The sequence below is a fragment of the Phasianus colchicus genome, chromosome 11, assembly GCF_987193195.1.
Source record: "Phasianus colchicus chromosome 11, bPhaCol1.hap1.1, whole genome shotgun sequence".
In the NCBI taxonomy this organism is placed as follows: domain Eukaryota; kingdom Metazoa; phylum Chordata; class Aves; order Galliformes; family Phasianidae; genus Phasianus; species Phasianus colchicus.
This window is the reverse complement of record NC_143446.1, coordinates 342,952-367,050: the sequence shown is the minus strand read 5'-3', so window position 1 is coordinate 367,050 and position 24,099 is coordinate 342,952. Positions and strand designations below refer to the sequence as shown.

Here is a 24,099-nt window from a genome sequence, read left to right as displayed (position 1 = left end):
GCCCGCGGACAGAAAGGACCCCGCGCGGAGCGCCCGCCCCGTTCGGCGCACCGACCAATGGCAGAGCGGAGGAGGCGGGGCCGAGCGCGGGCTCTCCGCCAATGGCGGCTGCGGACGCGGGGCCGCCGCCATGGTGATGCCGATGGCGCCGGCGGGATGGAGGAGCCGCGGGGCTCCGTGCGGGGAAAGCGGCGCTCCGCCGCTCCGCTGCCCCGCCGCCGCCCTCGGGGACGCCGCGCGGTCGGGGGAAGGCGGCGCGGGGGCACCGCCGCCGGCCCCGTCCGTCCCCCGTCAGAATCCGGCTGTCCTCGGAGGGGGAACCGAGCCGTCCTCCGTCGTTGCGGCGAGGCGCTGCCGGGCTGCGAGAAGCGGCGGCTGACCGCGAGAGGCGGGACCCGCCCGGTGTCCGGGAGCGGCTCCTGGCTGAGCCGGGCAGCCCCGGAAGAGAGGGAGCGATCGCGCGGATCGAGGCGCGTTCGAGCCCGGCACGGAGTCCGGCCCAGCGGAGTCCGCTTCTCGCTCGGCTCCAGTCATCGGCAGCGCTGTGCTGAGCTGCTGCCCCGCAGCTGCAGTCTCCAAGCGCCGTTTTCCATCTGATGCCGTGGAGACGGCGCGCCCTCCCTCATTGCAGCGCGTAAAGCCGCCCCCCCGGCGACAGCGCATGCGTGATGGCGTCCCCATGGCGACAGCGCCTCAGCGCGTGCGCCGCGCCGTCCCCGCTGGGTGACGTCACCAGCCCCGCGACCCGAGGAGGAGGCGGCCGTGCGGAAGTGGGGCGGCGCACCCCGGGGCTCCGAGCGCCGCCTCAGCTTCTACAGGTGGGTGTTCGGGGGGGGCACCGGGGCGGGGCCGGGGTTAAGGGGGCTGGGGGCCACGTGCCGCTCTGCGTTGGCCCCGCGGGGTCTCTGTGGCGCTCGGGGCTTCCGCTCGGCGGGGGCAGCTGCCCTGTGTCTCCCCGCCTCCCCCGCCCCGTGTATTTCACTGCCCTCCTCCCCTCCCCCCGCCACTGGTCGCCCACAACCTCCCCCGTCGCTCTGTGTGACCCCCGGGGTTGCGCCTCCCCTCCCCTTTTTCCCCCTTCTGATCACTGTAGTCCTCTTCATCATCATCAAATCATCAAATCACCAAGGTTGGAAAAGACCTTCAAAATCATCCAGTCCAACCATCCACCTACCACCAATATTTCCCCACTAAACCATGTCCCTCAGTACGACATCTAAATGTTTTCTGAACACCTCCTGGGAAGGTGACTCCACCATCTCTTTGGGCAGCCCATTTCAGCATCTAGCCACACCTTTGAAGAAGAAATTTTTCCTAATGTCCAATCTGAATCTTCCTGGCACAACTTGAGGCCATAAACACACAACCTGCTGTTAATACTTTTCCTAATGCCCTGACAATACTGAATGAGAAACACATCAACCTCCTGCTAGATATCTCCGAATCAAGTCAGTAGAACAACAAAGAAAGTAGGAGATGCTAACATCTGAGAAAAAATACTGAGAAGGGAAAGTAAAACAAGAAGAAGGCAATGAAGTGGCAGGTGGGTTGTCCCTCCATACCTCTGCTGGTCCTTCACTAAAATTCTTTTCTGAGGGCAGGGCTTTCTTCTCACTGCAATTTCTTGCTTCCTGCAGCCCTTCCCTAAGGCAACAGACACATTCCTGCCAGCTGCATTAATAACTTCCACCTTGTGACACTGAAAACAGTGGGGAACTGTTTAAAAGCATCCTGTCTTGTACAGATACATACAGAAGCAGCAATTACAGTAACAAGAGGAATAATAACGACAAGAAAAAACACAAGGTGGAAAAAGCCTGTGAAGAAAGTGTGGGCGAAAGCATTTTTTCAGGTTCCTTGCACGAAATATTCCCAAGCAACAGACACTGTGAAGTGGGAGAAATCCAGAACTTCTACAGCATTTTGTCTGAATGCCCTCACAAAGAGAAAGGAGCGGGCTTCAAGACAGGTATCAGGATTTGGCCAATAATAAAACATACCTTTAGTTTTAAATGTGTTCCTTAACCCATTGTGTTACTTTGGCTCTATCTGAAGGGTTGAAAACTAAGTGCTTTTTTCTCTGCTTGTAATCCATTTCCTGTGGGTTGTTACCACCTATCTGTCTGGCAGGGACTACCCAGTTACCCCGTTGATCAAACCTTACCTTTGGATGTCATCCAAAATTACTTAACAGAAAAGAATCCAACTGGCATATCTACTATGAGGAGAATGAGCAACATTTCCTTGAAGAATTTACTCAAAGTAGGCGTGCGTATTATGTGCCAAGAAAAGAAGGAAATTTGATGCTAGCATCAGTTGATGAACATTAGCATATATTCTTTATATGGTACATGCTGAAGGCAATGCTGGAAAAAAAAATATGAAGAAAAATCATTGTTTTAAGGTCTTCCTGCCTCAATTTAGGGAAAGAAAATGGCAAGTTCTTCAATGGAAAGGCTTTTTTGTTGTTTTGTTTGTTTGTTTGTTTGTTTTCCATGAAGAATGGAAGTACTTCAAGAGATGGGGGTTTTGTTGTCAATGTCTAAACAAAACATTTGCATTGAATTCAAAATCTGTATGTTTCAGCGTGTCCAACACAGCCAAAATATTTTGCTTAGAGAAGGCAGGCATGTGTTACTATTTTCAATGCGTTTCATGTTTAAAAAAAAAAAAAAAAAAAAGTCAATAATGAAGCATTCACTCTGTTGATCCAGTTCTCACTGAGTCATTAAGGGCAGGGAACAGAAGAGACAGAAGGATATGAGACATCTTTGAACGCAGCGTATACAGCGGACTACTGAGAAATTCAAACCCAAACGTCTAGACTAAGTGGAAAAACTTGAAGGAAAAGAAAATAAAAACAACACACAAAAACACAACTTGGAACGAAGTCAAAAAAACAGGATGAAATGAAACAAACTCCATCTCCCCTCATGGAGATGTTTTGATGCAGTTTGGCAGACCAGCTGTATGCTCACTTCCTGCTCCCAGGCCAGCTGTGAAGATTGCTCTCTGAATTATGGACTCACAGAATCGTTAAGGTAGGAAAAGGCCATGAATATCATCTGGTTCAACCGTAGACCTCTGGAAGGTTTCCTCCCAGACCACCACCCCCTTCCTTCAGGGGACAGGTGCCATGGTTTCTTTTAGTGGGCAGCACCTCCTCAACTTAAGTTCCCTTGCCTTCAGTTCTCTTGCCCCTCTGCAAACACAGCAGCATGCCCCTAAAAATAAACAAACAAATAAATAAATAATCCTGTGGTTTTGACACCTGTCCTCAAATTCCATGTCTGCTTTGACAGAATTACATTTTTTTAGAGGAGTACTTGGCCTGTGATTTTCAGTTAGTTCTGTCAAGCAGTGCACAGACCTTGGTCTCTGTAAAATGGGGCTCTCAGATAGGGTGAGCAAAGCTCACATGAGGGGAAATCACTAAGGGCAGGCTTGTCAGCAGGTTTGAATCTATCCCCTGAACAAAAAGAAGTGAAAAAACAAATTTGGCATCTTGGAGCCCAAACTGGCAGGCCTGATCTGAAATGACATTGCAGTTTTCATTAGCTAGTAGGAGCTGATTTCTTTCCTCCTTATCCAACACGACCTTGAAACATACCTTAAGCTTAAGTAGGTTGTTGTAGTCTTCAGGGGCCTATACTAGCTTTCCACTAATGGAAACTAAGTTTTGAACTCCAGGGGATGAAATGAGGTGAACAAAATTGTCTATCTATCTAGTCACAGCTGCAAGATTTAAGGCATATGAAATAAAAAATGGGGCAAAAGGGACACCAAGAACCGGTTTGAACTTTAAGGTAGTAGAATATGTATAGGGCTGGAGCTGAAGAAGTAGCTTAAATAAGAGTCTTGTTTCTTGTTTTTGGCTTTTGTGGTTCAGCAGGGTGCAAGGATGACAAATATTTAATAGCAGACCACTTCTGCCACAAAGCATGGCCATGGCTACAGAGGCTGGATGATGTCAAAGGATACAGAACAGCAGTCGTGTGATTATCCAGTGCATCACGTGGTAAGTAGGGGAGCTAATATGACTCTGACACCAATTCTTAGTCTACAGGCTTTTGTAGGATGGTATTCCTTAGCAGTATCTCTCACCTGGGGGTAAAGGGAAGGAGACCAAACATCCTCGGACAACCACATGCAATTTCTCACCATCATCAAAAAAGTAACCTGCTGTCAGTCATCTGGCTTGCTCCCTTCTGAGGTTACAACCCTTCAACAAAAGCAATTCAACAACAGACCACTCATAAACTCACGGTCAACAAAAATAGTTCTTTTTTTCTATTGCTGGAAGAGCTGCAGCAGTTTCAGTCTCCCGATGAGCTATACCACTGCAGCACTTCTTTGGGCTTGAGTTAGTGGTGCACCACTTTAACTTAGTAGGCTTAGTAAAATACAGAAGGTACTTCACCTTTTTACTGAGAGGGAGGGCAGGAGAGGCAAAAATTGCTACTTCTTGCAAACTACCCTCAGTTTGCAGTATCCTAATGCTCTGTATGAAAGCCTAAAACCACAAAGAAAATGACTATATCTTTAAATATTAGCAATGCAGTTTCCTTTCTTCTATTCTTGTGAATTCCAACTGCTTTCCTGATGTTTGCACTTACCAAGTAGACAACCCAGTGATTACTTTCTGTGATCAAACCTGGCAGCTGTGAACTCAAAAGGGCAGGCTGGAACGAAAGCAACACAGCAATGCTGGAGAAAAGAACAGCGTGGCTTCACGTGGTGATGGAGCTTTGTTTCCTATCTCCTCTGAAATTCTGCTCTTTCACATACCCTGCTGTTGTACAGCAAGAGGAAAAAAACAATCAGTGAAAGGGTTGAGTTTGTAGGAGACATGAGCTCCACTTGAAGAGCCATGAGACGTTGGCTGGTATGCTGGTTCAAGGGTATGCTGGTAACTCGTAAACTGAGAAGCCTCCAAGTAAACACTCAGTGTGTCAATAAAAGGCTTGGTGGAGGGCAGAGAAATGTGCTGCTCCTTAAGGCGTGGTGCCCCCATGAACGGATGCACACGGTGTCCATCTCTGCTCTGCATTTAACGCAGGGCCCATGTCCCAGCCCACGTCCCAGCCACGGATCGCGTCCCGACCCATGCCTCGAAGGACTACATCGCAGTGCTCGCCCTATACGCGGGACCAGCTGCTGAGCCCAGATCCCCCAGCGGGGGCAAGGGGCTGCTCAGTAGGGCTGCCCTTTATGCTCTCACCCCCTCGGGCCCCTCCTGCGAGTCTAGGGGGCGCCGAGCTCGAAGGTCGCTCGATGAGGGCCGGGGGTCGCCGGTCCGGTCCGGTCCGGTCCGGGGCAACGGAGAAGGGCCGTCCGCACACCCCGGGAGCTCCCCGACAGCCCGAGCGGCCGCAAACAGGGTTAAGGCCGAGGCGATTTGCGCGTAATCCCCGGCACGGCCCGGGGAAAGGGGCGCGGTGCCGGGTAGGGGCGGTGAAGGTTCAGGGAGGGCAGCTCGGCTAGACCCCCGGGAGCCGGGGGAGGGAGCGGAGCCGGTGGGGAGGGAGGACGGGGCCCGGAGGGGGCCGGGGGGAGAAAAGGGAGGAGCGGCAGGGGGTGGAGGGAAGGAAGAGCGGCGTGGGGAAGCGCTACGCGCCCGAGCGGCGGAGGGAGGGAGGGAGAGGAGGAGGCGGCGGTGGAACGCGCTCGGCTCCGTGGGCCGAAGGTGCCCACCCCTCCCCTCTGTGCCTCCCCCGTTTTGACCCCCAGGGTCCACCTGTCTGCCCCCCCCCCCCGGTCCCAGCACCGGATGCCAGCACCGGGACAACCGCCTGTCCCGAAGTCCACACTGTCACTGTAACCATGGAATCTGGGGCCGTACCAACCCGTCTACCTCGAGAGCCCCATCAGCGTCCTACAGCTCCTGGAGCCTGGTGTCGCTGTCACCCTGGCTGTCCATGACTGTCCCAAGCTGTCCCCCCTGCCATGGTGGCACAACTGCAGCGCGGTGCCATCCTCATTGAAGAGGTGACGAGGAGGGGTACAGGGAGGGGGGCTGGGGGCAGTTGGGGGACACGTGGGGTGTGACATGGGGTTGGTGGTGTCACCATCGTTGGGTATCACCTTCACTGGATGCCATTGGGTGTCATCGAGTGTCACTGTCTTCAGGTAACACCGTGACACAGGGTGACCTCGATGTGGAACAGCCGTGATGCAGTGTCCCCATCCCTGGCTGTCACTGTTGTTACCGTCATCCGGTGTCGCCATCACTCGTGTGTCACCATCCCTTGGATGACATTATTCCCTGTGCTGTGATCACCACACAGAGGTAGGCACTGGTGGCCCCGCGTTGTCACCGTGCTGTCTCTGAGCCTCTTGCTGTCCTTTGTCACCCCTCCAGGCCTGCCTACAGCCGGACTCAGTGACACTGGAGCCCTCTGGTGCCCATCATTGTCTGCCACGAGGACGGGGACACACACGGTGGTGAACTCTGTGCCACCACCAGAGGAGACCACATGTGACATCAGCGTGGCACAGCCGTGATGCAGTGTCATCATCGTTGTGCGTCGCCAGCAGCTCACCAGCTTCAGCCTGTATGACACGTGGCAAGTTCTCGTGCCATTTGCCGAGTAAACCACGGTGACTGTCAATAATGATATTTCAACCTTGTGAGGTGTGTGTGTGCCTGTGAACGCACAGGTTTTTGTTTATTAAGCAGACGTGAAACAACTTCTCTTACTAAGCCATTAAAGTTAGGCTTGCGTTCTTTCATAACAGAATTCAGTAAGTTAACTGGAACTCCTCCTGGAAGAGGAGATCTCCTCTCCGTGCCAGTGACCCAACAGAGCTCCAGGTGACCCGGGCTGATGTCACAATGCGATGCGCTGCATCACAAGGAGATCTTCCACAGGGCAGCATCAGTGCCAGCACTTCCCTGCAAGGCCTGGGCGCTGCTGCAGCACTGCTCAGGGGCTCTGTCCTTCTGCGGTCAGGAGTTGGCTCAGGGGCAGCAAGGCTGCACTGGGTGACCTTTGTTGACACGTGGAGGAGCAGGGGCACTTTGCGGAGAATTGTTGGTTGGTTGAGGAGCCTTGTTTGTGGAGGGCATCCTTAGTTCTGAGCTGAGGGCTGTCGGCCAGCGACATGGAAGGCTGTTGGACTGTGAGCCTCAGCTCGGAGCTGGTCTACACGTTCCCAACACTGCTGGAACTCTCTACCAAAGGTAAGGCTTTCCGGACTCCCTTCCCAAGGCATCGCACGGGGCTGTTAGCTGTCCAAAGCCTCAGCTCCTGCTCTCTGTGCTTGGCTGGGCATGGCTGGGGGCTGCTGCAAGAGCCCTGCCCAAGGGTCCAGCTCTTCTGGGGACCACGTGGCAGCCAGGTCCCAATAGTAGAGCTGCCCAGAGCCCCCAGGTTCCTTTAGGCATGCTCAGTCCCCTGTGATAGGGCAGTCCAAGACCAGGTTTCCCTGGGAGAACACACCTACAGGTGTTTCCGTAGGTTCCTGCTCTGGGAGGAAAGGCATCCTGTGTCCCACAGGTTTCCTATGTCCCCGTTTCCCCTCGGGGCCCTGAATAAGGCTGAAATCAGAGCAAAGCCCAGCTCCGCTAGCCATGGCGGTGCTTTTCTGGGGTGTGTGCGTGTGCCTGTATCGATCACTGTCTGTGTGAGGAGCTTGCCAAGCAGTTGTGAAGAGGCTGTCCTGGAGCATGACATGTCTTTTCTTTCCTTTGCAGAGATTGTGGCGGTCTGGGATGCCGTGTCTGATTACATCCTGGAACAGATGAAGCTGGACAAGGTGGGCTGGTATGCTGGTGGCCCTTGCCCTCGAGAGAGGTTCAGTCCCGCCAAGAGTGTGGGCCTCACAGAGCAGTCCCTCCCTGAGCACCACACTGAGCAGCACGCTGAGCCCAAGCCGAGTGCCCAGAGCAGCCTGTTGGCCAACTGGGAGGGAAACCCAAGGCCAGAGCTGCCCTGAGCAAACGTTTGGCACACGCAGGGGCTTTGCTCTGCCCTGTGATCAGAACGGGGAGAGCCAAGGGAGAAATGGGTGGGGGATTTTTTCTGGCCCTATGCCAAGGATGTCCTTGGGAATAAGTCCCAGGCTTAAGCCCTGTGCTGTAAATGCCCGGGCTCTTCTCTAGCCAAAGGATGTTGGGAAATACTATGCGAAGGTGACTGTCTTGCAGGGATCACAGATTTTTCCAAAGCTTTCCGGAGAGCCCCATCTCACCCTGCTGTCCATCAGGAGTGGGGAGGGCGGAGAGCAGTGACCCCATGCTCTTGATGTTTGTGGCTTTTGCCGCCCCTAAAGTACACACTCGTCAGCCTTTCTGTCTTTTCCCCGTGCAGGGAGTCCTGGTTCCGGGGCTCGGGGTCTTTGCTGGGGTCCGAGAGCAATTCCACAGCAAAGAAGAGGCAGTTTCGGTGCTAAGGCCTGTCTTCCAGCTGGACATCGGGGTGCTGTGGCTGCAGGACCTCCAGTCTCCCAACGACATCATCCCTGGTGAGAAGGCAGCAGCCACCTTCCCCTTCCTGTCCCACGTCTGGCTGGGTGTGTTATCCCTGCTCTCTGGAAATGGCCGGGAGCAGCAGAGAATTGTCTGCAAAGCTCGGGGTACAGCGTGAGTTCGTCCCGAAGGAACCACAGCTCAAGAGCTGTTTCTCCGAAAGACCTTTTCTATGGGATTTGGTCACGATCATGTTGCATGGGAATGTGGCTTGCTGTGGCAGTGAGGCTGTGCCTTCTCCTTGCAGACGATGTCAAGATTGAGTCGCTCAACTACCGGCAGCTCTCGCGAGCCTCCGGCGTCCCGCTGAACGTGGTGCTGCGCTGCGTGCGAGAGAGCGTGCTCTTATACTGTCACCTCCTGAGGAACAGGGAGCCCGTCTCATTTGTCTTTAAGAACATTGGTGTTATGACGTGCCAAGACGACTTCCTCCTCATGAGGTTCTTCTGCAGCTGCATTGCAACGCTGGAAAGCAATGCCACCGTCCTTTCTCTGTTCCGCACTGTAAGTTGAGGAGGTTTTGAGGGTGCGCCATCAGATCACTGCTGGCCAGCCTGGATGTGGCACGCCAGTCCAATGCTTGTCCCCACGGCTTTCTCCACTGGCAAAGAGATTTCCTGGATCTCTGCCCCTGCAGAAAGCCTGGCAGTGCTCTTGCACAGCCTCTCTATTTGGCCATCCTGCTCCTTCAGAGCAGAACAAAGCTCTGATGTTCACGGAAGAGGCTTTGGTGGAGAGCAGCTTTCTCTTGGCATGGGAGCCAGGCTTGCTTCCTGTCAAGAAGAGCCATGAAAAAATGGCCTTGGCAAGCCTCCAGCAGGTCTGTGTCCCTTTGCAGAGATTTTGGACAGAAGATTCTGCTGACTTCGGGCCAGAGACCACCGCCCATGGGATCCGGGTGTTCCCGAGGTGAGCGCATTTCCTCTGCAGCACTTAGCTGGCCAGGAGACAGGCTTATTTCCCACCTCCTCCTCTGAGACGTGCCCTGCTGGGTCTCCGTGCTCGGCATCCAGTTGGGTAGAAATCCTGGAAAGTCTGGCTCCTGGGAATCATGGTTGTGTTACTGGTGCCCAAGCTGTCCCGATTCTCATCAGAGAGAATGGACTGCACGTGCAGAGGAATTTGGGCTACGTGTGCTGGTTTGGCATGGCCAGGAAGGAAAAGGATGCCACGCTTTGCATAGCACATAGATAAATACCGCCAACAGCTGCATGGGTAGGAGGTCATCCTTCTTCAAGGGTTGTCACTCTTTGTTTCCAGGTTTCAGCTCACTGTGGAAAAGAGCAGAGCAGAGGTTGCCGCGGAAAAGAAAGCTGCAGTAGAGCGGAAGATGAGTAGAGGTGAGGGAACGGGTCCCAGCTGTAGGGAGGTGGGCCCTGTCCCGTGCCGGGTGGCTGGATCCAGGTTCACATGCTGTGTCCGTGGGGCTGCTCTGAAGAACTTCTTTCTGTCTTGGTTCCAGGGGGCTCTGCCAGCAGGCTGCTGCAGAGGCGGAAGACACTTCCCCCCTCCATGCTGCTGCAGCGCAAGCCAAGCTCAAGGCAGAAAGACGTGGCGAAGGAGCCTTCTGCCAGGTGAGAGCCTTGGGCGAAAAGAAGAAGGAGATGCGTGTGCTCGTGTAGGAGTAGCCTCCCCTTTGGAGCTGCCAGCTCTCAGCACCCAGAAAGGCTCCTGACACACGTGTCCCAGTGGGAGCCGTTCTCTCCAGGGATGGCAAGCACGCGGCACAATTGCTCGAGGCAGACACACCAGCTTCATGTTCCACCCTGGCCCCCGATCCCTGGGGGAGCTGAATGCTGATCCCCATTGATGGCAGAAGCTCTTCTCCCTTCAGGGGTCTCTCCGCACTGCACCGGAGCCCATCTTTACGGCTGTGGGAGCACGGGGGGAGACCGAGGTGCCCTGGGCTCCTGCAGACTCCTCTTGTGTCTGTTTGCAGCGCGCTCCCGCCATGTGCAGGCAGCTCCCGCGGGACGAAGAAAGCGGGACAGAAGGAAGCATCTACTCCTGCCCAGACCAGCACTGCACTCCCTGCCACAGAGGAGTCTAAGAGGGTGCTGCAGGTACCGGCCCTGCCTTGCTACGGGGACTGTGCTGCTTGAGACTGCACAAATGACAGAATGGTAGAATCATAGAGAAGTTTGGGTTGGAAGGGGCCACTCAGACCACCTAGTTCCAATCCCCTGCTGTAGGCAGGGACACCTGTCTCTAGACCAGGTTGCTCTAAGCCTGACCCAGCCTGGCCTTGAGTGCTTCCACAGGGAGGGAAGCAAAAGCCTCTGTGTGTGCAGTGACCTGGAGCACAGCCCTTGGGGTGCCATCATTTCACATTTCTACCCGCTCCTTCAGCTCCTCTTCAGTAGATGGAGGGTGCTGCACACCTTCCCTATCTTTTCTCGCCTCCTGGCCTGCCACCTGCCACAGCACTCTGATTTTGAGCAGGGGCCATGAGAGTGGAATACGACCTCTGAGCCACGTTTGCTACAAGTTGCGGATCCCGTCCTGCCTTTAGGGCCCCTGGTCTTTCAGGGACAAAACAGTGCTGACCGGCTGCCAGAGGCGAGGAGCAGGAGCGTGGAGCTGAAGGAAAGTCCCAGGGGCTGAGGCTGATCCTGTATGCTGCTGTGTCTCTGCAGGAGCTCCGGGAAGTGTCCGCATTGTGGAAAGAAGTAGACCGCACGTGGCCCATGCACCAGCAGCAAGTAGAGCAAGCACGGGCAGAAAGGGCGGCGTGGGAAGGCTGGAGCATAGGGGCGGACCAGCGTCCACCCCAGGTACTGTCAGGGATCGAGCCTGCTGGCAACAGCCGCCATCCTCAGAGCCAGGCTGCGAGCTCAGCAGGACTGAGGGGGTGGGGAGTGGGACAGGCGCCGTGCAGCATGGCAGGGGCTGGCCTGCTCCTCCTGGGGAGGAGAGCTTGGCACCTCGCAGGGAGAGCCCTGCAGGGAGAAGGGAAGGGCGGCGGGCAGCCGTGGGCTGGCAGGGCCAAGTCTCCTGCTTGCCGGGGCAAGCTGCAGGGCCCTTGACAGAGGGCTTCTGAGAAACAGCCCCGTGCTCCCAGCCACTTTGCTGACAGCGTCTCCTCTTTGGCAGCTGATGGCCAGGCAGAGCATGCGTGCTCCGCATCCTCCAGCCCAGCCCAGGGGACAGCAAGTGGAGAGGAGGTGGAGGAAGGATGTGGATCCTCTGCCGGGAAGTAAAATGGGAACAGCGACCAAGCTGGCACTGCATGCTGAGTAAGTGTGTGCGGGCTCTGCTGGCTGCCTGAGGCACTCGGGCAGCTGTGACCCTGCAGCTCGGGGACAGGCACGGCCCGGCCAAAAACTCTGGCGGGGTGCAAGGGTGGGGACACGCGGCAGCATGGGGATGCTGGGCTGGGTGAGGGGAGAGGCAGGGGGGCTCAGCAGAGCCCAAGGGATGACTTTCTCCTCCTGCTGCAGCCTCCTTTCCCCACGAGTGGCTCAGGTGCTCCAAAGGTTGGAGCCGCACCTCCATCAGCAAGAGGCTTTTGCCAGCACAGAGGAAAGAAACCGGCAGAAGCTGGAGCTGAAGCGGCAGCTCCCCTGGTGAGCTCCATAGGCAGCAGATCCTGAGAGCCGGGCTGGAGCCCAGCCTGCACTACTTGCCTGCGCTCAGCCCGTAACGCTCCGTGCGCTGTTCTTTTCACCTCCGTAGTGCTCGATGCTCGCGTCGCTCCAGAGGGGAAGGTGCAGCCAACGGTGGTGACCGCGGTGGAGCTCTCGGCAAGGGGGCTGGGAAGCTGTCCAGATTTCCACCTGTGAATGGAAGATCGTAGAATCAAAGACTCATTGAATGGCCTAGGTTGAAAAGGGCATTGAAGGTCGTCTAGTTTCAACCCACCTGCTATGTGCGGGGTCGCCGACCACCAGACCGGGCTGCCCAGAGCCATATCCAGCCTGGCCTTGAACGCCTCCAGGGATGGGGCATCCCCCACCTCTCGGCAAGCTGTTCCAGCACGTCACCACCCTCCGCGGGAAGAACTGCTAACATCTAACCAAATTCTGCCCCCCCTTCCACAGTTTAAAACCATTCCCCCTTGTCCTGTCACTATCCAGCCTCGTCAACGGCCGTTCCCCCTCCACTTTATATCCTCCCTTCAAGAATTGGCCACAATGAGGTCTCCCCGGAGCCTTCTCCTCACCAAACTAAGCAAGCCCAGTTCCCTCCACCTTTCTCAATAGGAGAGGTGCTCCAGCCCTCTGATCATCTTAGTGGCCCTCCTCTGGATTCGATCCAAAGCTCTGCGTCTTTCTTGTACTGGGGCCCCAGCCCTGGACGCAGTACTCCCAATAAAAATAAATTGGCCTTATTTCCAGTCGGTCTGCTGGTGTCGTGTCTGTTGCCATCAACTAATGTGATGGAGCCGTGCTTTGAGAGAGGAGTTTGGGTGGCAACAAGAGCTGCTCCCAAGGCCCGGTAGGCCCATGCTCTCCAAGAGCGGATTCCCAGGACGGCAGCCATCTCTGCTGGCCGTGCACACTTCCTGTGCAGAAGAATTGATGTGTCCCCTCGTATCCCCATAGCTCCCTCCCAGCAACAGAAATTCCGTGGGAGAACCGCAGGGGAGCTCTGTGGGGACGAGGAGCAGGCAGGGGCACAGGGAACATGAGGGCTTCTGAAAGGCCTCTCCTTTCCCCAGAGGGCTTGTGAGCACTCCTGCCTGCAGCTGGGAACTGTATTGCCAGGAGCTCTGCAAAGGTGGATTTGCTTGTAACTGTAGGCAGGGAGTTTCAAACCAACACTGCCGTCCACAAGGGGAACATTTACATTCTCTCTCTGACAGCACTGAGACAAAGATTTGAGCTGGCAGTCTGAAGGCCACATTAAGCTTGACTGGAACAGCTGTACAGTGAGAAACCATTTGCCTTTTCACGGGGAACACAGCTGGAAGGGAAATCCAGAACAGGGGAAAGGAAGGCAGATGGTTGCCAGGCAGAGCTCTGAGCGCAAGGAGATCTTGGAGTGGATGCTCCTGGAAGAGATGCTCAGACACATGCGAGATGAGGACGCGATCCAAGACAGCCAGCACAGCTTCACCAAGGGCAGATCGTGCCTGAGCCATCTGGTGGCCTTCTACATTGGGAGTGCCGGCACTGGTGGTCCAAGGAGGGGCAACTGATGTCATGCACCTGGGCTTGTGTGATGCCTTTGACATGGTCCCGCCCCATATCCTTATCTCTAATTGGAGAGAGATGGATTTGAGGAGCAGCCTCTCGAGTGGATAGAGAATTGGCTGGATGGTGGAAGCCAGAGGGTTGTTGTCAGTGGCTCCACATCCTGGCGGAGGCCGGTCACCAGCGCTGTCCCCCAGGGGTCCATCTGGGGGCACACTAACACTACTCGATAGCCTAATGGGGTGTGACTGATCAGCCCCGCCTCGCTGCCGGTACTGCTGGCTCTGCCCTCGCCCCGCTGCCGGCTCGTTAACGGGAGCCCCCGCACTTACCGCTCACCGACAGCGATCGCAACCCTCCTTGCGGTGTAGTCCCGCGTACGGGCGGCTTACGGTTTCTCCTCGCTGAAACAGCCCGCCTGATCCTCACAGTCCGACTCCTCCTCTCCGTCTGTGGTGGGCAGCGACGCGAGGCTGCCCTCCCAGAGGCTTCTTCTCGGCGGGGGCGCGGATGCAGAGCCGTTGCCCTGGCGACGTCCCCGCCGCGTCAGCCGCTCTCGCCAGAGCTGCCCGGCCGCTCTGTTGTCTCGGGGATCCTGGGTGAGGGGACCGAGCGAAAACCCCCGTACCTCGCGGTCGGTCGCTGCGGTTCTGGCTGGAACAGCTCCGAAGCAGCGAACCTCGGCGATCGAGGCTTCTTGCGAGGCACAGTCATCGAGGCAGAAGGGAGAAGCGTTCATTTGTGTCCCCGTGCGAAGTTCCGGAGGAGAAACGAGGCTGTTCTCCCCCTGAAGCTGAAACGGAAAGTTTCGGAACTATCGCTCATGGGTTCCTTTTGCTAAACTCACACGTTGGTTCTTAAACCGATGTGCTAATCCCTGCTGCCGAACAGAGCACCCCACATCAATCCCTCCTCTTCCTTTGAGGATTATGGTGTTTGTATGGTTGGAAATATCCAGATAATTGCATAGAGAGACGCTTGGAAGGAGGATCGAGGGGAGTATCTTGATGCCTGCCTGTTGCATCCCATCCTTGGAGCTCTGCCCTCCCCTGAGTCGCTCTCCCACCTCCCCAGGAGATCCCTGAGGGCTCTCCGTCCCCCCACTCACCCGGTCTTCTTCGCCTCCCACTGCCCTTCGAGCCCCACTCAGGCTTCAGGCCCCGTGCCACCCGTCCCCCACCCAGGGTATTTCACTGCCTTCCCCCCACCTCCACCACTGGTTGCCTACAACCCCTGGAGTCCCTCAGTCTGACCCCTGGGGTTCCACTCTCCCCCCTGTCCCCACCTCCAATTCCCCCATTCTCATCGATGGAGTCCTCATCCACCCCTTCCCAGTTGTTCTTCCACCAGTGTCTGTCCCTGTTCCCCATTCTGACCCCCAGGGTCCCATGCCTGGCCCTCTCCCATCCTGTTCCTTCCTCGGTCCCCCACTCTGATCCCTTGTGTCCCCTTTCCCGCCCCCCCGTACGTCTTCCCATTTTGTCCCGCAGATTCATACCCCCCCAGTCCCCTCTATCTGACCTCCAGAATTCCCTGTCCTCCCAAGTACCCCCACTCTAATTCCCCTATTCTGAACCGTAGTCTCCTACCATCCCCCAGTCCCCTCAGTTTGCCCCCCTCCTTCCTGACCCCATTTTCTGATCCATAGAGTCCCCTGTACCCCCCATGCCCTCCTTCCTGACCTCTGGAGTCCATTCCCCCATTTTGACCCCCAATATTCCCTAACAGGACCCCCCTTATGTCCCATAGTAGCCCCCCACAACCACCAGCTCTCCCCTCCCTCCTTCCCCGAGGCCCCCTTTCCACTCATGGAAGCTTCATTCTCCTCCCCCCAGTCGTCCCCCCACAATCCCCACTCTCTGCCCCAGACCCCCTTTACAGAATCACAGAATCACAGAATGGCCAGGGTTGGAAGGGACTTCAAGGATCACGAATCTCCAACCCCCCTGCCACATGCAGGGCCACCAATCTCCCTGTTTAATGCTAGGCCAGGCTGCCCTGGGCCCCATCCAATCTGGCCTTGAACACCTCCAGGGATGGACGGGGCATCCACAACCTCTCTGGGCAGCTGTTCCAGCACCTCACCACTCTCTCCGTAAAGAATTTCCCCAACGTCCAACCTAAATCTCCCCTCCCTCAACTTCAAACTATTTCCCCTCATCCTGCAGTCATCAACCCTTTCAAAGACTTGATTCCCCTCCTGTTTGTAGGCTCCCTTTAGGTACTGAAAGGCTGCAATGAGGTCACTCCACAGCCTTCTTTTCTCTCCAGGTTGAACAAGCCCAACTCCCTCAGCCTATCTTCACAGGGGAGGTGCTCCAGCCCCTGATCATCTTCGTGGCTCTCCTCTGGACCCTCTCCAACAGCTCCCTGTCTTTTTTGTACTGGGGGCTCCACACTTGGACGCAGTATTCCAGATGGGGCCTCACAAGAGGGGAACAACCAAGAACAATCACCTCCCTGTCCCTACTGGCCACCCCTCTTTTGATGGAGCCCAGGATACCATTTGCCTTCCGAGCCACAAGAGCACACTGCTGGCTCATGTTAAGTTTTTCATCCATCAAGACCCCCAGGTCCTTCTCCACAGGGCTGCTCTCAAGGACCGCTCCTTCCAGTCTGTATGGATGCCTGGGATTCCTCCGGCCCAAGTGCAAAACTCTGCACTTTGCCGTGTTGAACCTCATCAGGTTCACCCGGGCCCACCTTTCTAGCCTCTCGAGGTCCCTCTGCATGGCATCCCTTCCTTCAACCGTGTCAACCGCACCACTCAGCTTGGTGTCGTCAGCAAACTTGCTGAGGGTGCTCTCAATTCCATCATCGATGTCATTGATAAAGATGTTAAAGAGCACCGGTGCCAAGACAGACCCCTGGGGGATGCCACTCATTACCAGTCTCACCTGGACTTGGAGCCATTGATGACCACCTTCTGTCTGTGGCCTTTCAACCAGTTTCTTATCCATCAAGTGGTCCACCCATCAAATCCACATCCCTCCAACTTGGAGATAAGGATGTGGTGGGGGACCATGTCAAAGGCCTTGCTCAAGTCCAGGTAAATGACATTGTTTGCCTTTCCCCTGTCCAACGATGCCGTCACTCCATCATAAAAGGCCACCAGATTGGTCAAGCATGACCTTCCTCTGGTGAAGCTGTGCTGGCTGTCACGGATCACACGCTCATTCCTCATTTGATCAAGCATGTCATCCAGGATGATCTGTTCCATGATCTTCCCAAGCACAAAGGTGAGAATCACTGGCCTGTAGTTCCCAGGGTCCTCCTATTTTTTTTATATTTTATTTTTTAAAATTATTTCTTTTACACCCTATAGAAGCTCTCCACAACTCCCCAGTTTTCCCCTTCCACCCCTCCCTCCATCACCAGATCCTCTTTCCACCCCACAGCAGTCCCACTCACTCACAGTCCCTTCCCCCCTTAGATTCCACACAACCCCCCTTTCCAGCCCAAAAAAGCCCCACTGACCCCTTTCTCGCCCCACCCACACCCTCCTTTATCCCCCCTTATCCCCCCTTGAAATCATGCAGAAGGATCTGCATGAGACATCCTAGAGAGGTTTGGGGGCTCCAGGGGGCTCTTCTGGACTCAACCAGAAGAGTCTGGAGATATCCCAGCGGGACCTTGGGGTGTCCAGGGAGTCCCCATGTTGGTCCTGTGGCACCATGGAAGGATCTGGAAGTTCCCACTATGGGCCCAAGAGCTCTGAGGAGTCCCTGGGCTGATCTGAAAATGTCCCAGCAGGGTCTGGTAGGGTCCAGGGAGTTCTCATGTGGGTCTGAGTGGTCCTGGAGTCATCCAGAAGGGTCTGGGGATGTCCCAGAGGAGTCCTGGGGTGTCCAGTGGGTGCTCATGCGAATCTGGGGGCTCTGGCCATCCGTCTCATCATCTGCTGTAACATGACCACAGCACTTTCATCAGTGGTTTGGACTCACAGCGACAAGACGCACTTTGTCAACTGTGTCACCAAGGAATCATAAGAATTGGAATCGTTGGGACTGGTTAATATGGACTGCTGTTTGTACTCTACAGAACCCATCCTTGTTCAGTGTATTAATTTTAGTTTAGCTACTTTTAGGATTGTTTTTGAACCGTGCTTCTTTTTTTCTTAATAGAGAAGGGGGAGATGTGGGATAAAGTCATTATCTTGCTAATGAGTAAAGAAGCTTAGCAGTAACTTGTGCCAGACGTAAACACACACGAGGCTCCTGCTTCCTACATGTAAGTTGCTGTTGCACGGGTATAAAAGGTTGTAAGCATCTTCAGTAAAGGTCCTTCATCGTTCCTTCTGCACCAGCAAGGGAGTCTGAGCCTCTCTCTCCGCACCAGCAAGGGAGCTCGGAGCCCTCTTGCCAACAAAGAGGAGAGGAGAGGAGAGAAGAGAAGGAGAGGAGAGAAAAGATTGAGCAGAACAAAGGAAAAAGGGAAGAGAGGAGCTTGTAAGGGGGAGAAATGTGATGAACAAGAGGGGAGAAGAAAGAGGGCAGAACAGAAGAGAGGATACAGGTAAGAAGAGCAGATCTAAAAAGATCCTTTTTCGGAGCAGGACACCATCACTCTGATCAGAGTGCTGTTGGCTGTTCCCAGGCCCTAGAAAGGAAAGCAGCCCCATGCAGCTAATACAGAACTTGCTGGAGAATCACCGACAGACACAAAGGTCTCAGTGCCCAGTCTTGTGCAGGAGCTGCTCTTAATTACAGCAATTTTGCATTAATGGAGCGATCCATTAGCAGCAGCTTGCTCCTGAGTAAGACTACTACCCTGATGTGCAGAAAAGCCTGATGTTTCCTAGAAAAGCCAGTTTCCTGACTGGCTGCAGCTTCCATCTCACGATTGCCATGATGCTGCTGACTTGAGCATGAAAATGCAAGAAGGAAGCAAGCAATCTTACTCCATGATCTGTTTACCTTCATGGAATCACACAGTATTTCAGAAAAGCACGCAGGCTTATTTCACATGCACTTTACACTAAGGAGAGACAAGAACAAGAGAATTAAAGTCAGTAAAAGCAGGAGGTTTTCCACAATGCTGCAGCACTTTCTTGGTGCAGGTGTTTCTTCTGTCAAGATGCACCTCCAGGTTAACAAACAGCAGCTGCAGTGCAGGCATCCAGTCAGTGATGAGCTGTGAGCTGACATCTCTGTGCCTGGCGCACAGCAGTATTTGCATGAAGGTCTTCATGCCTCCTGGCAGCAAACCTCTGCTGCCAAAGCACCCCATGACCAAGCACACTGTACCATAAAGCACAAGATAGCTTTCTCGCCTGACTGGGTCTGTAAAGCATAGAATCATAGAATGGTTTGGGTTGGAGGGGACCCCTAACATCATCTAGTTCCAACCCCCTGCAATAGGCAGGGACACCTCCCTCTACACCAGAGTGCTCCAAGTCCCACCCAGCCTGGCTTTGTGCCCATAAACAAAGACAAACCATGTCTGCCTCCTGAAACTACGTTAACAGCCACTCGAGGGAAGACACAGCACCTTTCATCATTACATCACTTTGTAGACAACGTTTTAAAGCAGAGCACTCACCCACCACCAGCAACGCATCTTCCAGGTCTCCTGACACCGCAGATTTAATGCTGTCTGTTATGTCCTTGTCAGCAATGCCTCACTACCATCAAAAACTAAGGGGAAGAGTCCATGGCAGAAAGTCAGAGAGTTAACACGGAGTTTACTAGATCAATCTATGCCTGTGACAGGGGGCAGTAGGCCCCTGCCCCCCCACACCCCCCCGGCCCCACAAAATGCGAAGGAAGGAAGGGAGATTGAAAAAAACAGCGGCAAGGAGGAAAACTTATTTTACTAACTATGATATCGGAATGCAAGATAACACAATATAACACAATCTAATTGAAACTGAGACTAATAAATCAAATAAGATATGAGAGAGAGTTCCTGAGACCGAATCAAACCTGGAAAGCTTGGAACGGCTGGGAAAGCACCTCCAGCACCCACTGCCAGGCAGTAAGAGCCCGCCCCACCCGGAAGGGTCAGATCCACGACTTCCATAATGTATAGGGACAGGTACCTGGAATTGGAGCATTAACACTTTAATTCCAGTACACTACATGATGTTTCGATGCAGAATACTGAAAACCAAAAAACATAAAACCATGACAGATTCAAAAGACTGCTTTGCAACAACAAGCTCCTTATATGCTGCACGAACGTTCTATCATTCCTGCAGCACTCTCAGCTAAATCCGGACCGTCCCTCAGAAATATTTCATTTTCATTGCTAGCAGTCTTCTAATTGGCCTACCACAGCTATTACCATTTTCAAGACCTGCTACTTTGTGCTGCCAATCAAATTTCTTAGCTCCTCTCCCCCCTGCCCCAGTGGCAGTCACACTTCACTCTGCCAGGGACACAAGGACCCTTTGAAACATGGAAGATGTGTCAGATGCCATCCTCAAGGGAGCAGCCAGATTCTAGCAAGAACACACACACAGCATCCGTTAGGAGCAGGGCCACCACCTGGGTGCTGCCCACATTTTCTAGCCATAACGTAGCTAAGTACAGAACCATGCCCACGGCTCTCAGCATCACTGCAGCACTCCAGCCATCATCATTAGCAGGACAAGGCCTGGCCTTTCACACTACTTATGAAGCTTGTAGTTCTCATTAATGTGATGAATCTCTTCATTGGTGCGAGAAGCCAGAATTTCAATCAGGCAACCTTCATCTTTCCTGCTCCCTAGGGAATTGCCACAGCAAGATTTAAGATACCAGCAACTGCTTGTGACGTGCAACCAGGTTTCTTTAAGAGTTAGTAATAAATAAGAAAACATACATAACAAAGCAGTAAGTCCTTGGACAGAACTTAAGCAATACAGAAGGAAGATTTCCAAACCCTCACAGCACTCCTTAGTTTGTGCACATCATACATGGTGGTGGGAGTCATCCCAATGATCACCCTCTCAAAATTCCCACTCAGCTCCGTCTTCAAGTCATCAATCAAACCCTAGAAGGCCAAGAGAACAGAAGGAACTGAGCTGTTCACCACTTCTCTTCAGGCTCCAACCCTCCTTGCATCAACAACTGCTCTGAACTGAACAAGAACAAAACAACCCTGGTCAGGTAAAGTCTCTGCTGACCTTTCTCTTACGGAGATTAGGTCGTTTCTCACTTTTCACCCAAGTGACACAACCACGTTCACACATCTCTGAAGACCACCTACCCTGCCAATAGTGCTCAGAACTTGCTGACATTGGGAAACGTTTAGTTTGGTCAAGACACAGGATGCTGTGTGTGTGTTCTTGCTAGAATCTGGCTGCTCCCTTGAGGATGGCATCTGACACATCTTCCATGTTTCAAAGGGTTCTCGTGTCCCTGTTTGGTCTTCATCTGTGCCTGAAACCAACAAATGGAAGCCAGTCAGGCTGCTTGCACAAGAATCAGAAGAGACCTCTGCTCTTGTGCCACCTCCAGTCCCCTACACAGCCGGTTCTCAACAGCCCCAGGACTACAGCTATGCGCACAAAGCTGCCAGGACCCACACCACCAGAGCAGCTGCATTTTGGGACATGAAGGGCAGTTCTGTTTCCACCTTTCAACGATTTTTAGGACAGTTGTGCAGTGTGTTTAGGACAGTGGAGCAATGCAAGCAGCTATGCTTCCCTCTAACAAACCATCAGAGCAGCCATTCCCAGCACTGGGGAAAAAATAAAAGTTGACCTGTGGAGGGAGATCAACTTACCAAAGCCCTTCATGACCTTCCTGAGCGCCTGCGCTTCTTGCTCAGCGCTGAAAACTGAGGCCCGCTTGATTGTTGCCTAAGGTCACAAGGAAAGGATTTAGTAAAGGCAGACTTGCACACATAAGAGTTGAACTGAAAACAAACAAACAAAGAAACAAACAAACATAAAAGAGGTGAACACAGAGATAGTAAAACTCCACCCACACGAGTGATGTTGTATCAGGCTTCTGTCTCACGCAGCAGTCTGCTCTAGTGGGACTTCCCAAGCATATCAGAAAGAAGCCACAGGGGCACAACTACATGGAGAACATATCTCCACATTGCTGCCCATGGAGTCTCTGGTTTCCAGTGAAATAAAAGCTGGGCCACCTGGCACCTGTGTTCAGGCCCACCAGGCCTTCTTCCTAGCAGTTCTCCATGTCAATCATAAAGCAGCGTGCTCCCATCATAGCCCTAGTCCTGACCTGTAGCAGTAAGGACCATTATTCTGCACCATTACCTTTGCTCTGCTCGGCACTGGTGAGGCTGCACCTGGAGAACAGTGTCCAGGTCTGGGCTCCCAGTACAAGAGACAGATGGACATGCTGGAAAGAGTCCAATGGAGGGCTACCAGGATGGTGAAAGGACTGGAACACCTCTTCTATGACAAGAGGCTGAGAGAGAGGGGGCTGCCCAGCCTGGAGAAGGGCAGCTCAGGGGGATCCCACCCACGGCCATCAATCCCTGCAGGGAGGGGCAGAGAGGACGGAGCCAGGCTGCATCCAGTGGAGCCCAGTGCCAGGACCAGAGGTTGCCACCAAACATCAGGAGCACTCCCGCACTGTAAGTGCTGCAGCACTGGCACAGGCACCCACAGAGGCCGGACACCCCTCACAGCGGGGGCAGTCAGCCGCGCCTGCCGCCGAGCCACGCAGCCCGAGTACGCCCGGAACGGGCCGGGTCCGCCCAGCACCGACCGACTCGGTCGCTCCACGGCGGCGGCGGCGGCTCGGGTAGGACGGAAGGACGGCCCGGCCCCGGCGGGCACCGGCCCACACGGTCGCGCCGTGGCAGCGGCCGTACTGCGCACGGTCTGTCCGGCTCCGAGCGGCTCGGCCGCTCCGCAGCGGCGTGGAGAGCGAGCAGCTCTGAGCGAGCCTCCGCTGTCGCGTGGGAGAAGGCGAGGGAGAACGAGCCGCGGCGAGAGCCGGCGCCCGCGGCGGAACCACCGGGCCAAGACGACTTCCTCCGCACGGGACTCTGAGCCGCGGAACGACTGGCAGCTTTGATCGAGCCTCTGCTGTCGCACCGTGCGGCGCCGTTACCTGCAGCACTCACGTTCCTCTGTTGCATGGAGTGCTGTGCTGGTCTGAGCAGAAGTAGGTGCTTTCTTCTGTCCCGCTTTCTTCGTCCTGCGGGAGCTGCCTGCTCATGCTGGGAGCGTGCTGCAAACAGACACGTGGAGTCTGCAGGACCCCGTGCACCTCGGTCTCCCCCTGTGCTCCCACAGATGTAATGACGGGCTCCGGTGCAGTGTGGAGAGACTCCTGAAGGGTGAAGAGAAGAATTTCTGCCATGAATAGGGATCAGCATTCGGCTCCCCATCACTCCGGGAGGCAAGCACGGGGAAAGACATTTGGCTAGCCTGCCACATCCAGGCTGGCCAGTGGTGATTTGATTGCACACCCTCAAAACCTCAACTTAGTGTGGGACAGTGCAATGACTCTGGTATTGCCCTCCAGTGCTGCAATGCAGCTTTAGAAGAACCTCGTGAGGAGGAAGTCATCTTGGCACGTCATAATGCTGAGACAGGCTCCTTGTTCCTCAGGAGATGACAGTACAGGAGCATGCACTCTTGCATGCAGCACTGTACCATGTGCAGTGGGATGCCAGAGGCTCGCAAGAGCTGATGGTAGTTCAGCGACTCAGTCTTGACATCGTCTGCCAGGAGAAGGCACAGCCTCACTGCCACAGCAAGCCACATTCCCATGCAACATGATCGTGACCAAATCCCATAGGAAAGGTCCTTCAGAGAAACAGCTCTTGGTCTGTGGTTCCTCTTGGAGGAACTCACGCTGTACCCCAAGCTTTGCAAACAATTCTCTGCTGCTCTCTGCCATTTCCAAAGAGCAGGGATAACACACCTGGCCGGACGTGTGGTGGGAAGGGGAAGGTGGCTGCTGCCTTCTCACCAGGGATGATGTCGTTGGGAGACTGGAGGTCCTGCAGCCACAGCACCCCGATGTCCAGCTGGAAGACAGGCCTTAGCACTGAAACTGCCTTCTTTGCTGTGGAATTGTTCTCGGACTTTCCTCCCGAACGGCTGCACGTGGGCCCCCCTGCTGGATCCAGACCCAGACCTAAGATGCAATGACCACTTAGAAATAGTGGAAGCTGGTTTTCTCTTTGCAACCAGCTCCTTTCCTCGGGGCTGAGCTCTGGGCCCGAGGCACGTTCTCCTGCTGCCCTCTCCTCCTCCCCACTCCCAGCTCTGCTCTTCACACCATCCCACCCACACCTCAACTCTTCGTGCCTAAACGGGAGGCTGATGTGCAGGCCATCGCTGCCTGCGTGCAGCTGGGTTTCCCAGGGCAAACAGCAACCCTCAGTACAGCCCAAGGCTGAAAAAGCCATCAGGAAAGAGAGGCGAGCTCAAGGGGCTGAGTGCAGGGACACCTTTCTTCCTCCTGGGCTGCTTCCCCTCCTTTGTGCTTTTGTTAGCAGTCCAAGGAGAGCAAGGGGATGCTCACAGCCTATTGCTAGCAGTTACAGTTGGGCTGAAAAGCCACCCATTGGGAACACCAA

General features: G+C 54.6%; 2 protein-coding genes across 23 annotated transcripts; one reads left to right on the top strand and one right to left on the bottom strand.

Moving 5' to 3' along the window:
- LOC149916330 (uncharacterized) lies at nt 1-12,800 on the top strand. Of its 14 annotated transcripts, none has more exons than XM_090147823.1 (17): nt 9-818; nt 1,272-1,543; nt 1,638-3,041; nt 3,890-4,018; nt 5,765-5,988; nt 6,130-7,183; nt 7,697-7,758; nt 8,313-8,466; nt 8,718-8,974; nt 9,309-9,379; nt 9,731-9,810; nt 9,933-10,044; nt 10,410-10,533; nt 11,107-11,244; nt 11,564-11,706; nt 11,911-12,036; nt 12,146-12,800. In XM_090147823.1, the coding sequence occupies exons 6-17, from the start codon at nt 7,105-7,107 to the stop codon at nt 12,264-12,266; spliced, it is 1,467 nt and encodes a 488-aa protein (XP_090003949.1). In that variant the 5' UTR covers nt 9-818; nt 1,272-1,543; nt 1,638-3,041; nt 3,890-4,018; nt 5,765-5,988; nt 6,130-7,104; the 3' UTR covers nt 12,267-12,800. The 14 variants fall into 14 exon arrangements, with proteins under 14 accessions (XP_090003960.1, XP_090003949.1, XP_090003955.1 ...); XM_090147826.1 differs by having other exon boundaries at nt 11-818; nt 1,434-1,543; XM_090147825.1 differs by lacking the exon at nt 1,272-1,543 and having other exon boundaries at nt 16-818; nt 6,130-6,634; nt 6,739-7,183.
- Nucleotides 12,801-16,398: 3,598 nt separating this feature from the next.
- On the bottom strand, nt 16,399-23,977 carry LOC149916329 (annexin A4-like). 9 transcript variants are annotated; one of them, XM_090147819.1, is made up of 6 exons: nt 23,487-23,977; nt 21,316-22,841; nt 19,530-20,969; nt 19,147-19,241; nt 18,522-18,582; nt 16,399-17,506 (listed from the first exon to the last, which is right to left on the bottom strand). In XM_090147819.1, exons 1-2 carry the CDS (start codon nt 23,926-23,928, stop codon nt 22,201-22,203), a joined length of 1,083 nt encoding a protein of 360 aa, XP_090003945.1. In that variant the 5' UTR covers nt 23,929-23,977; the 3' UTR covers nt 16,399-17,506; nt 18,522-18,582; nt 19,147-19,241; nt 19,530-20,969; nt 21,316-22,200. The 9 variants fall into 9 exon arrangements, 8 of the variants coding, with proteins under 8 accessions (XP_090003945.1, XP_090003946.1, XP_090003941.1 ...); XM_090147820.1 differs by having other exon boundaries at nt 16,399-19,241; nt 19,530-20,580; nt 20,797-20,969; nt 21,316-21,391; nt 21,815-23,977; XM_090147815.1 differs by having other exon boundaries at nt 18,522-19,241.
- Between the last annotated feature and the right edge of the window lie 122 nt (nt 23,978-24,099).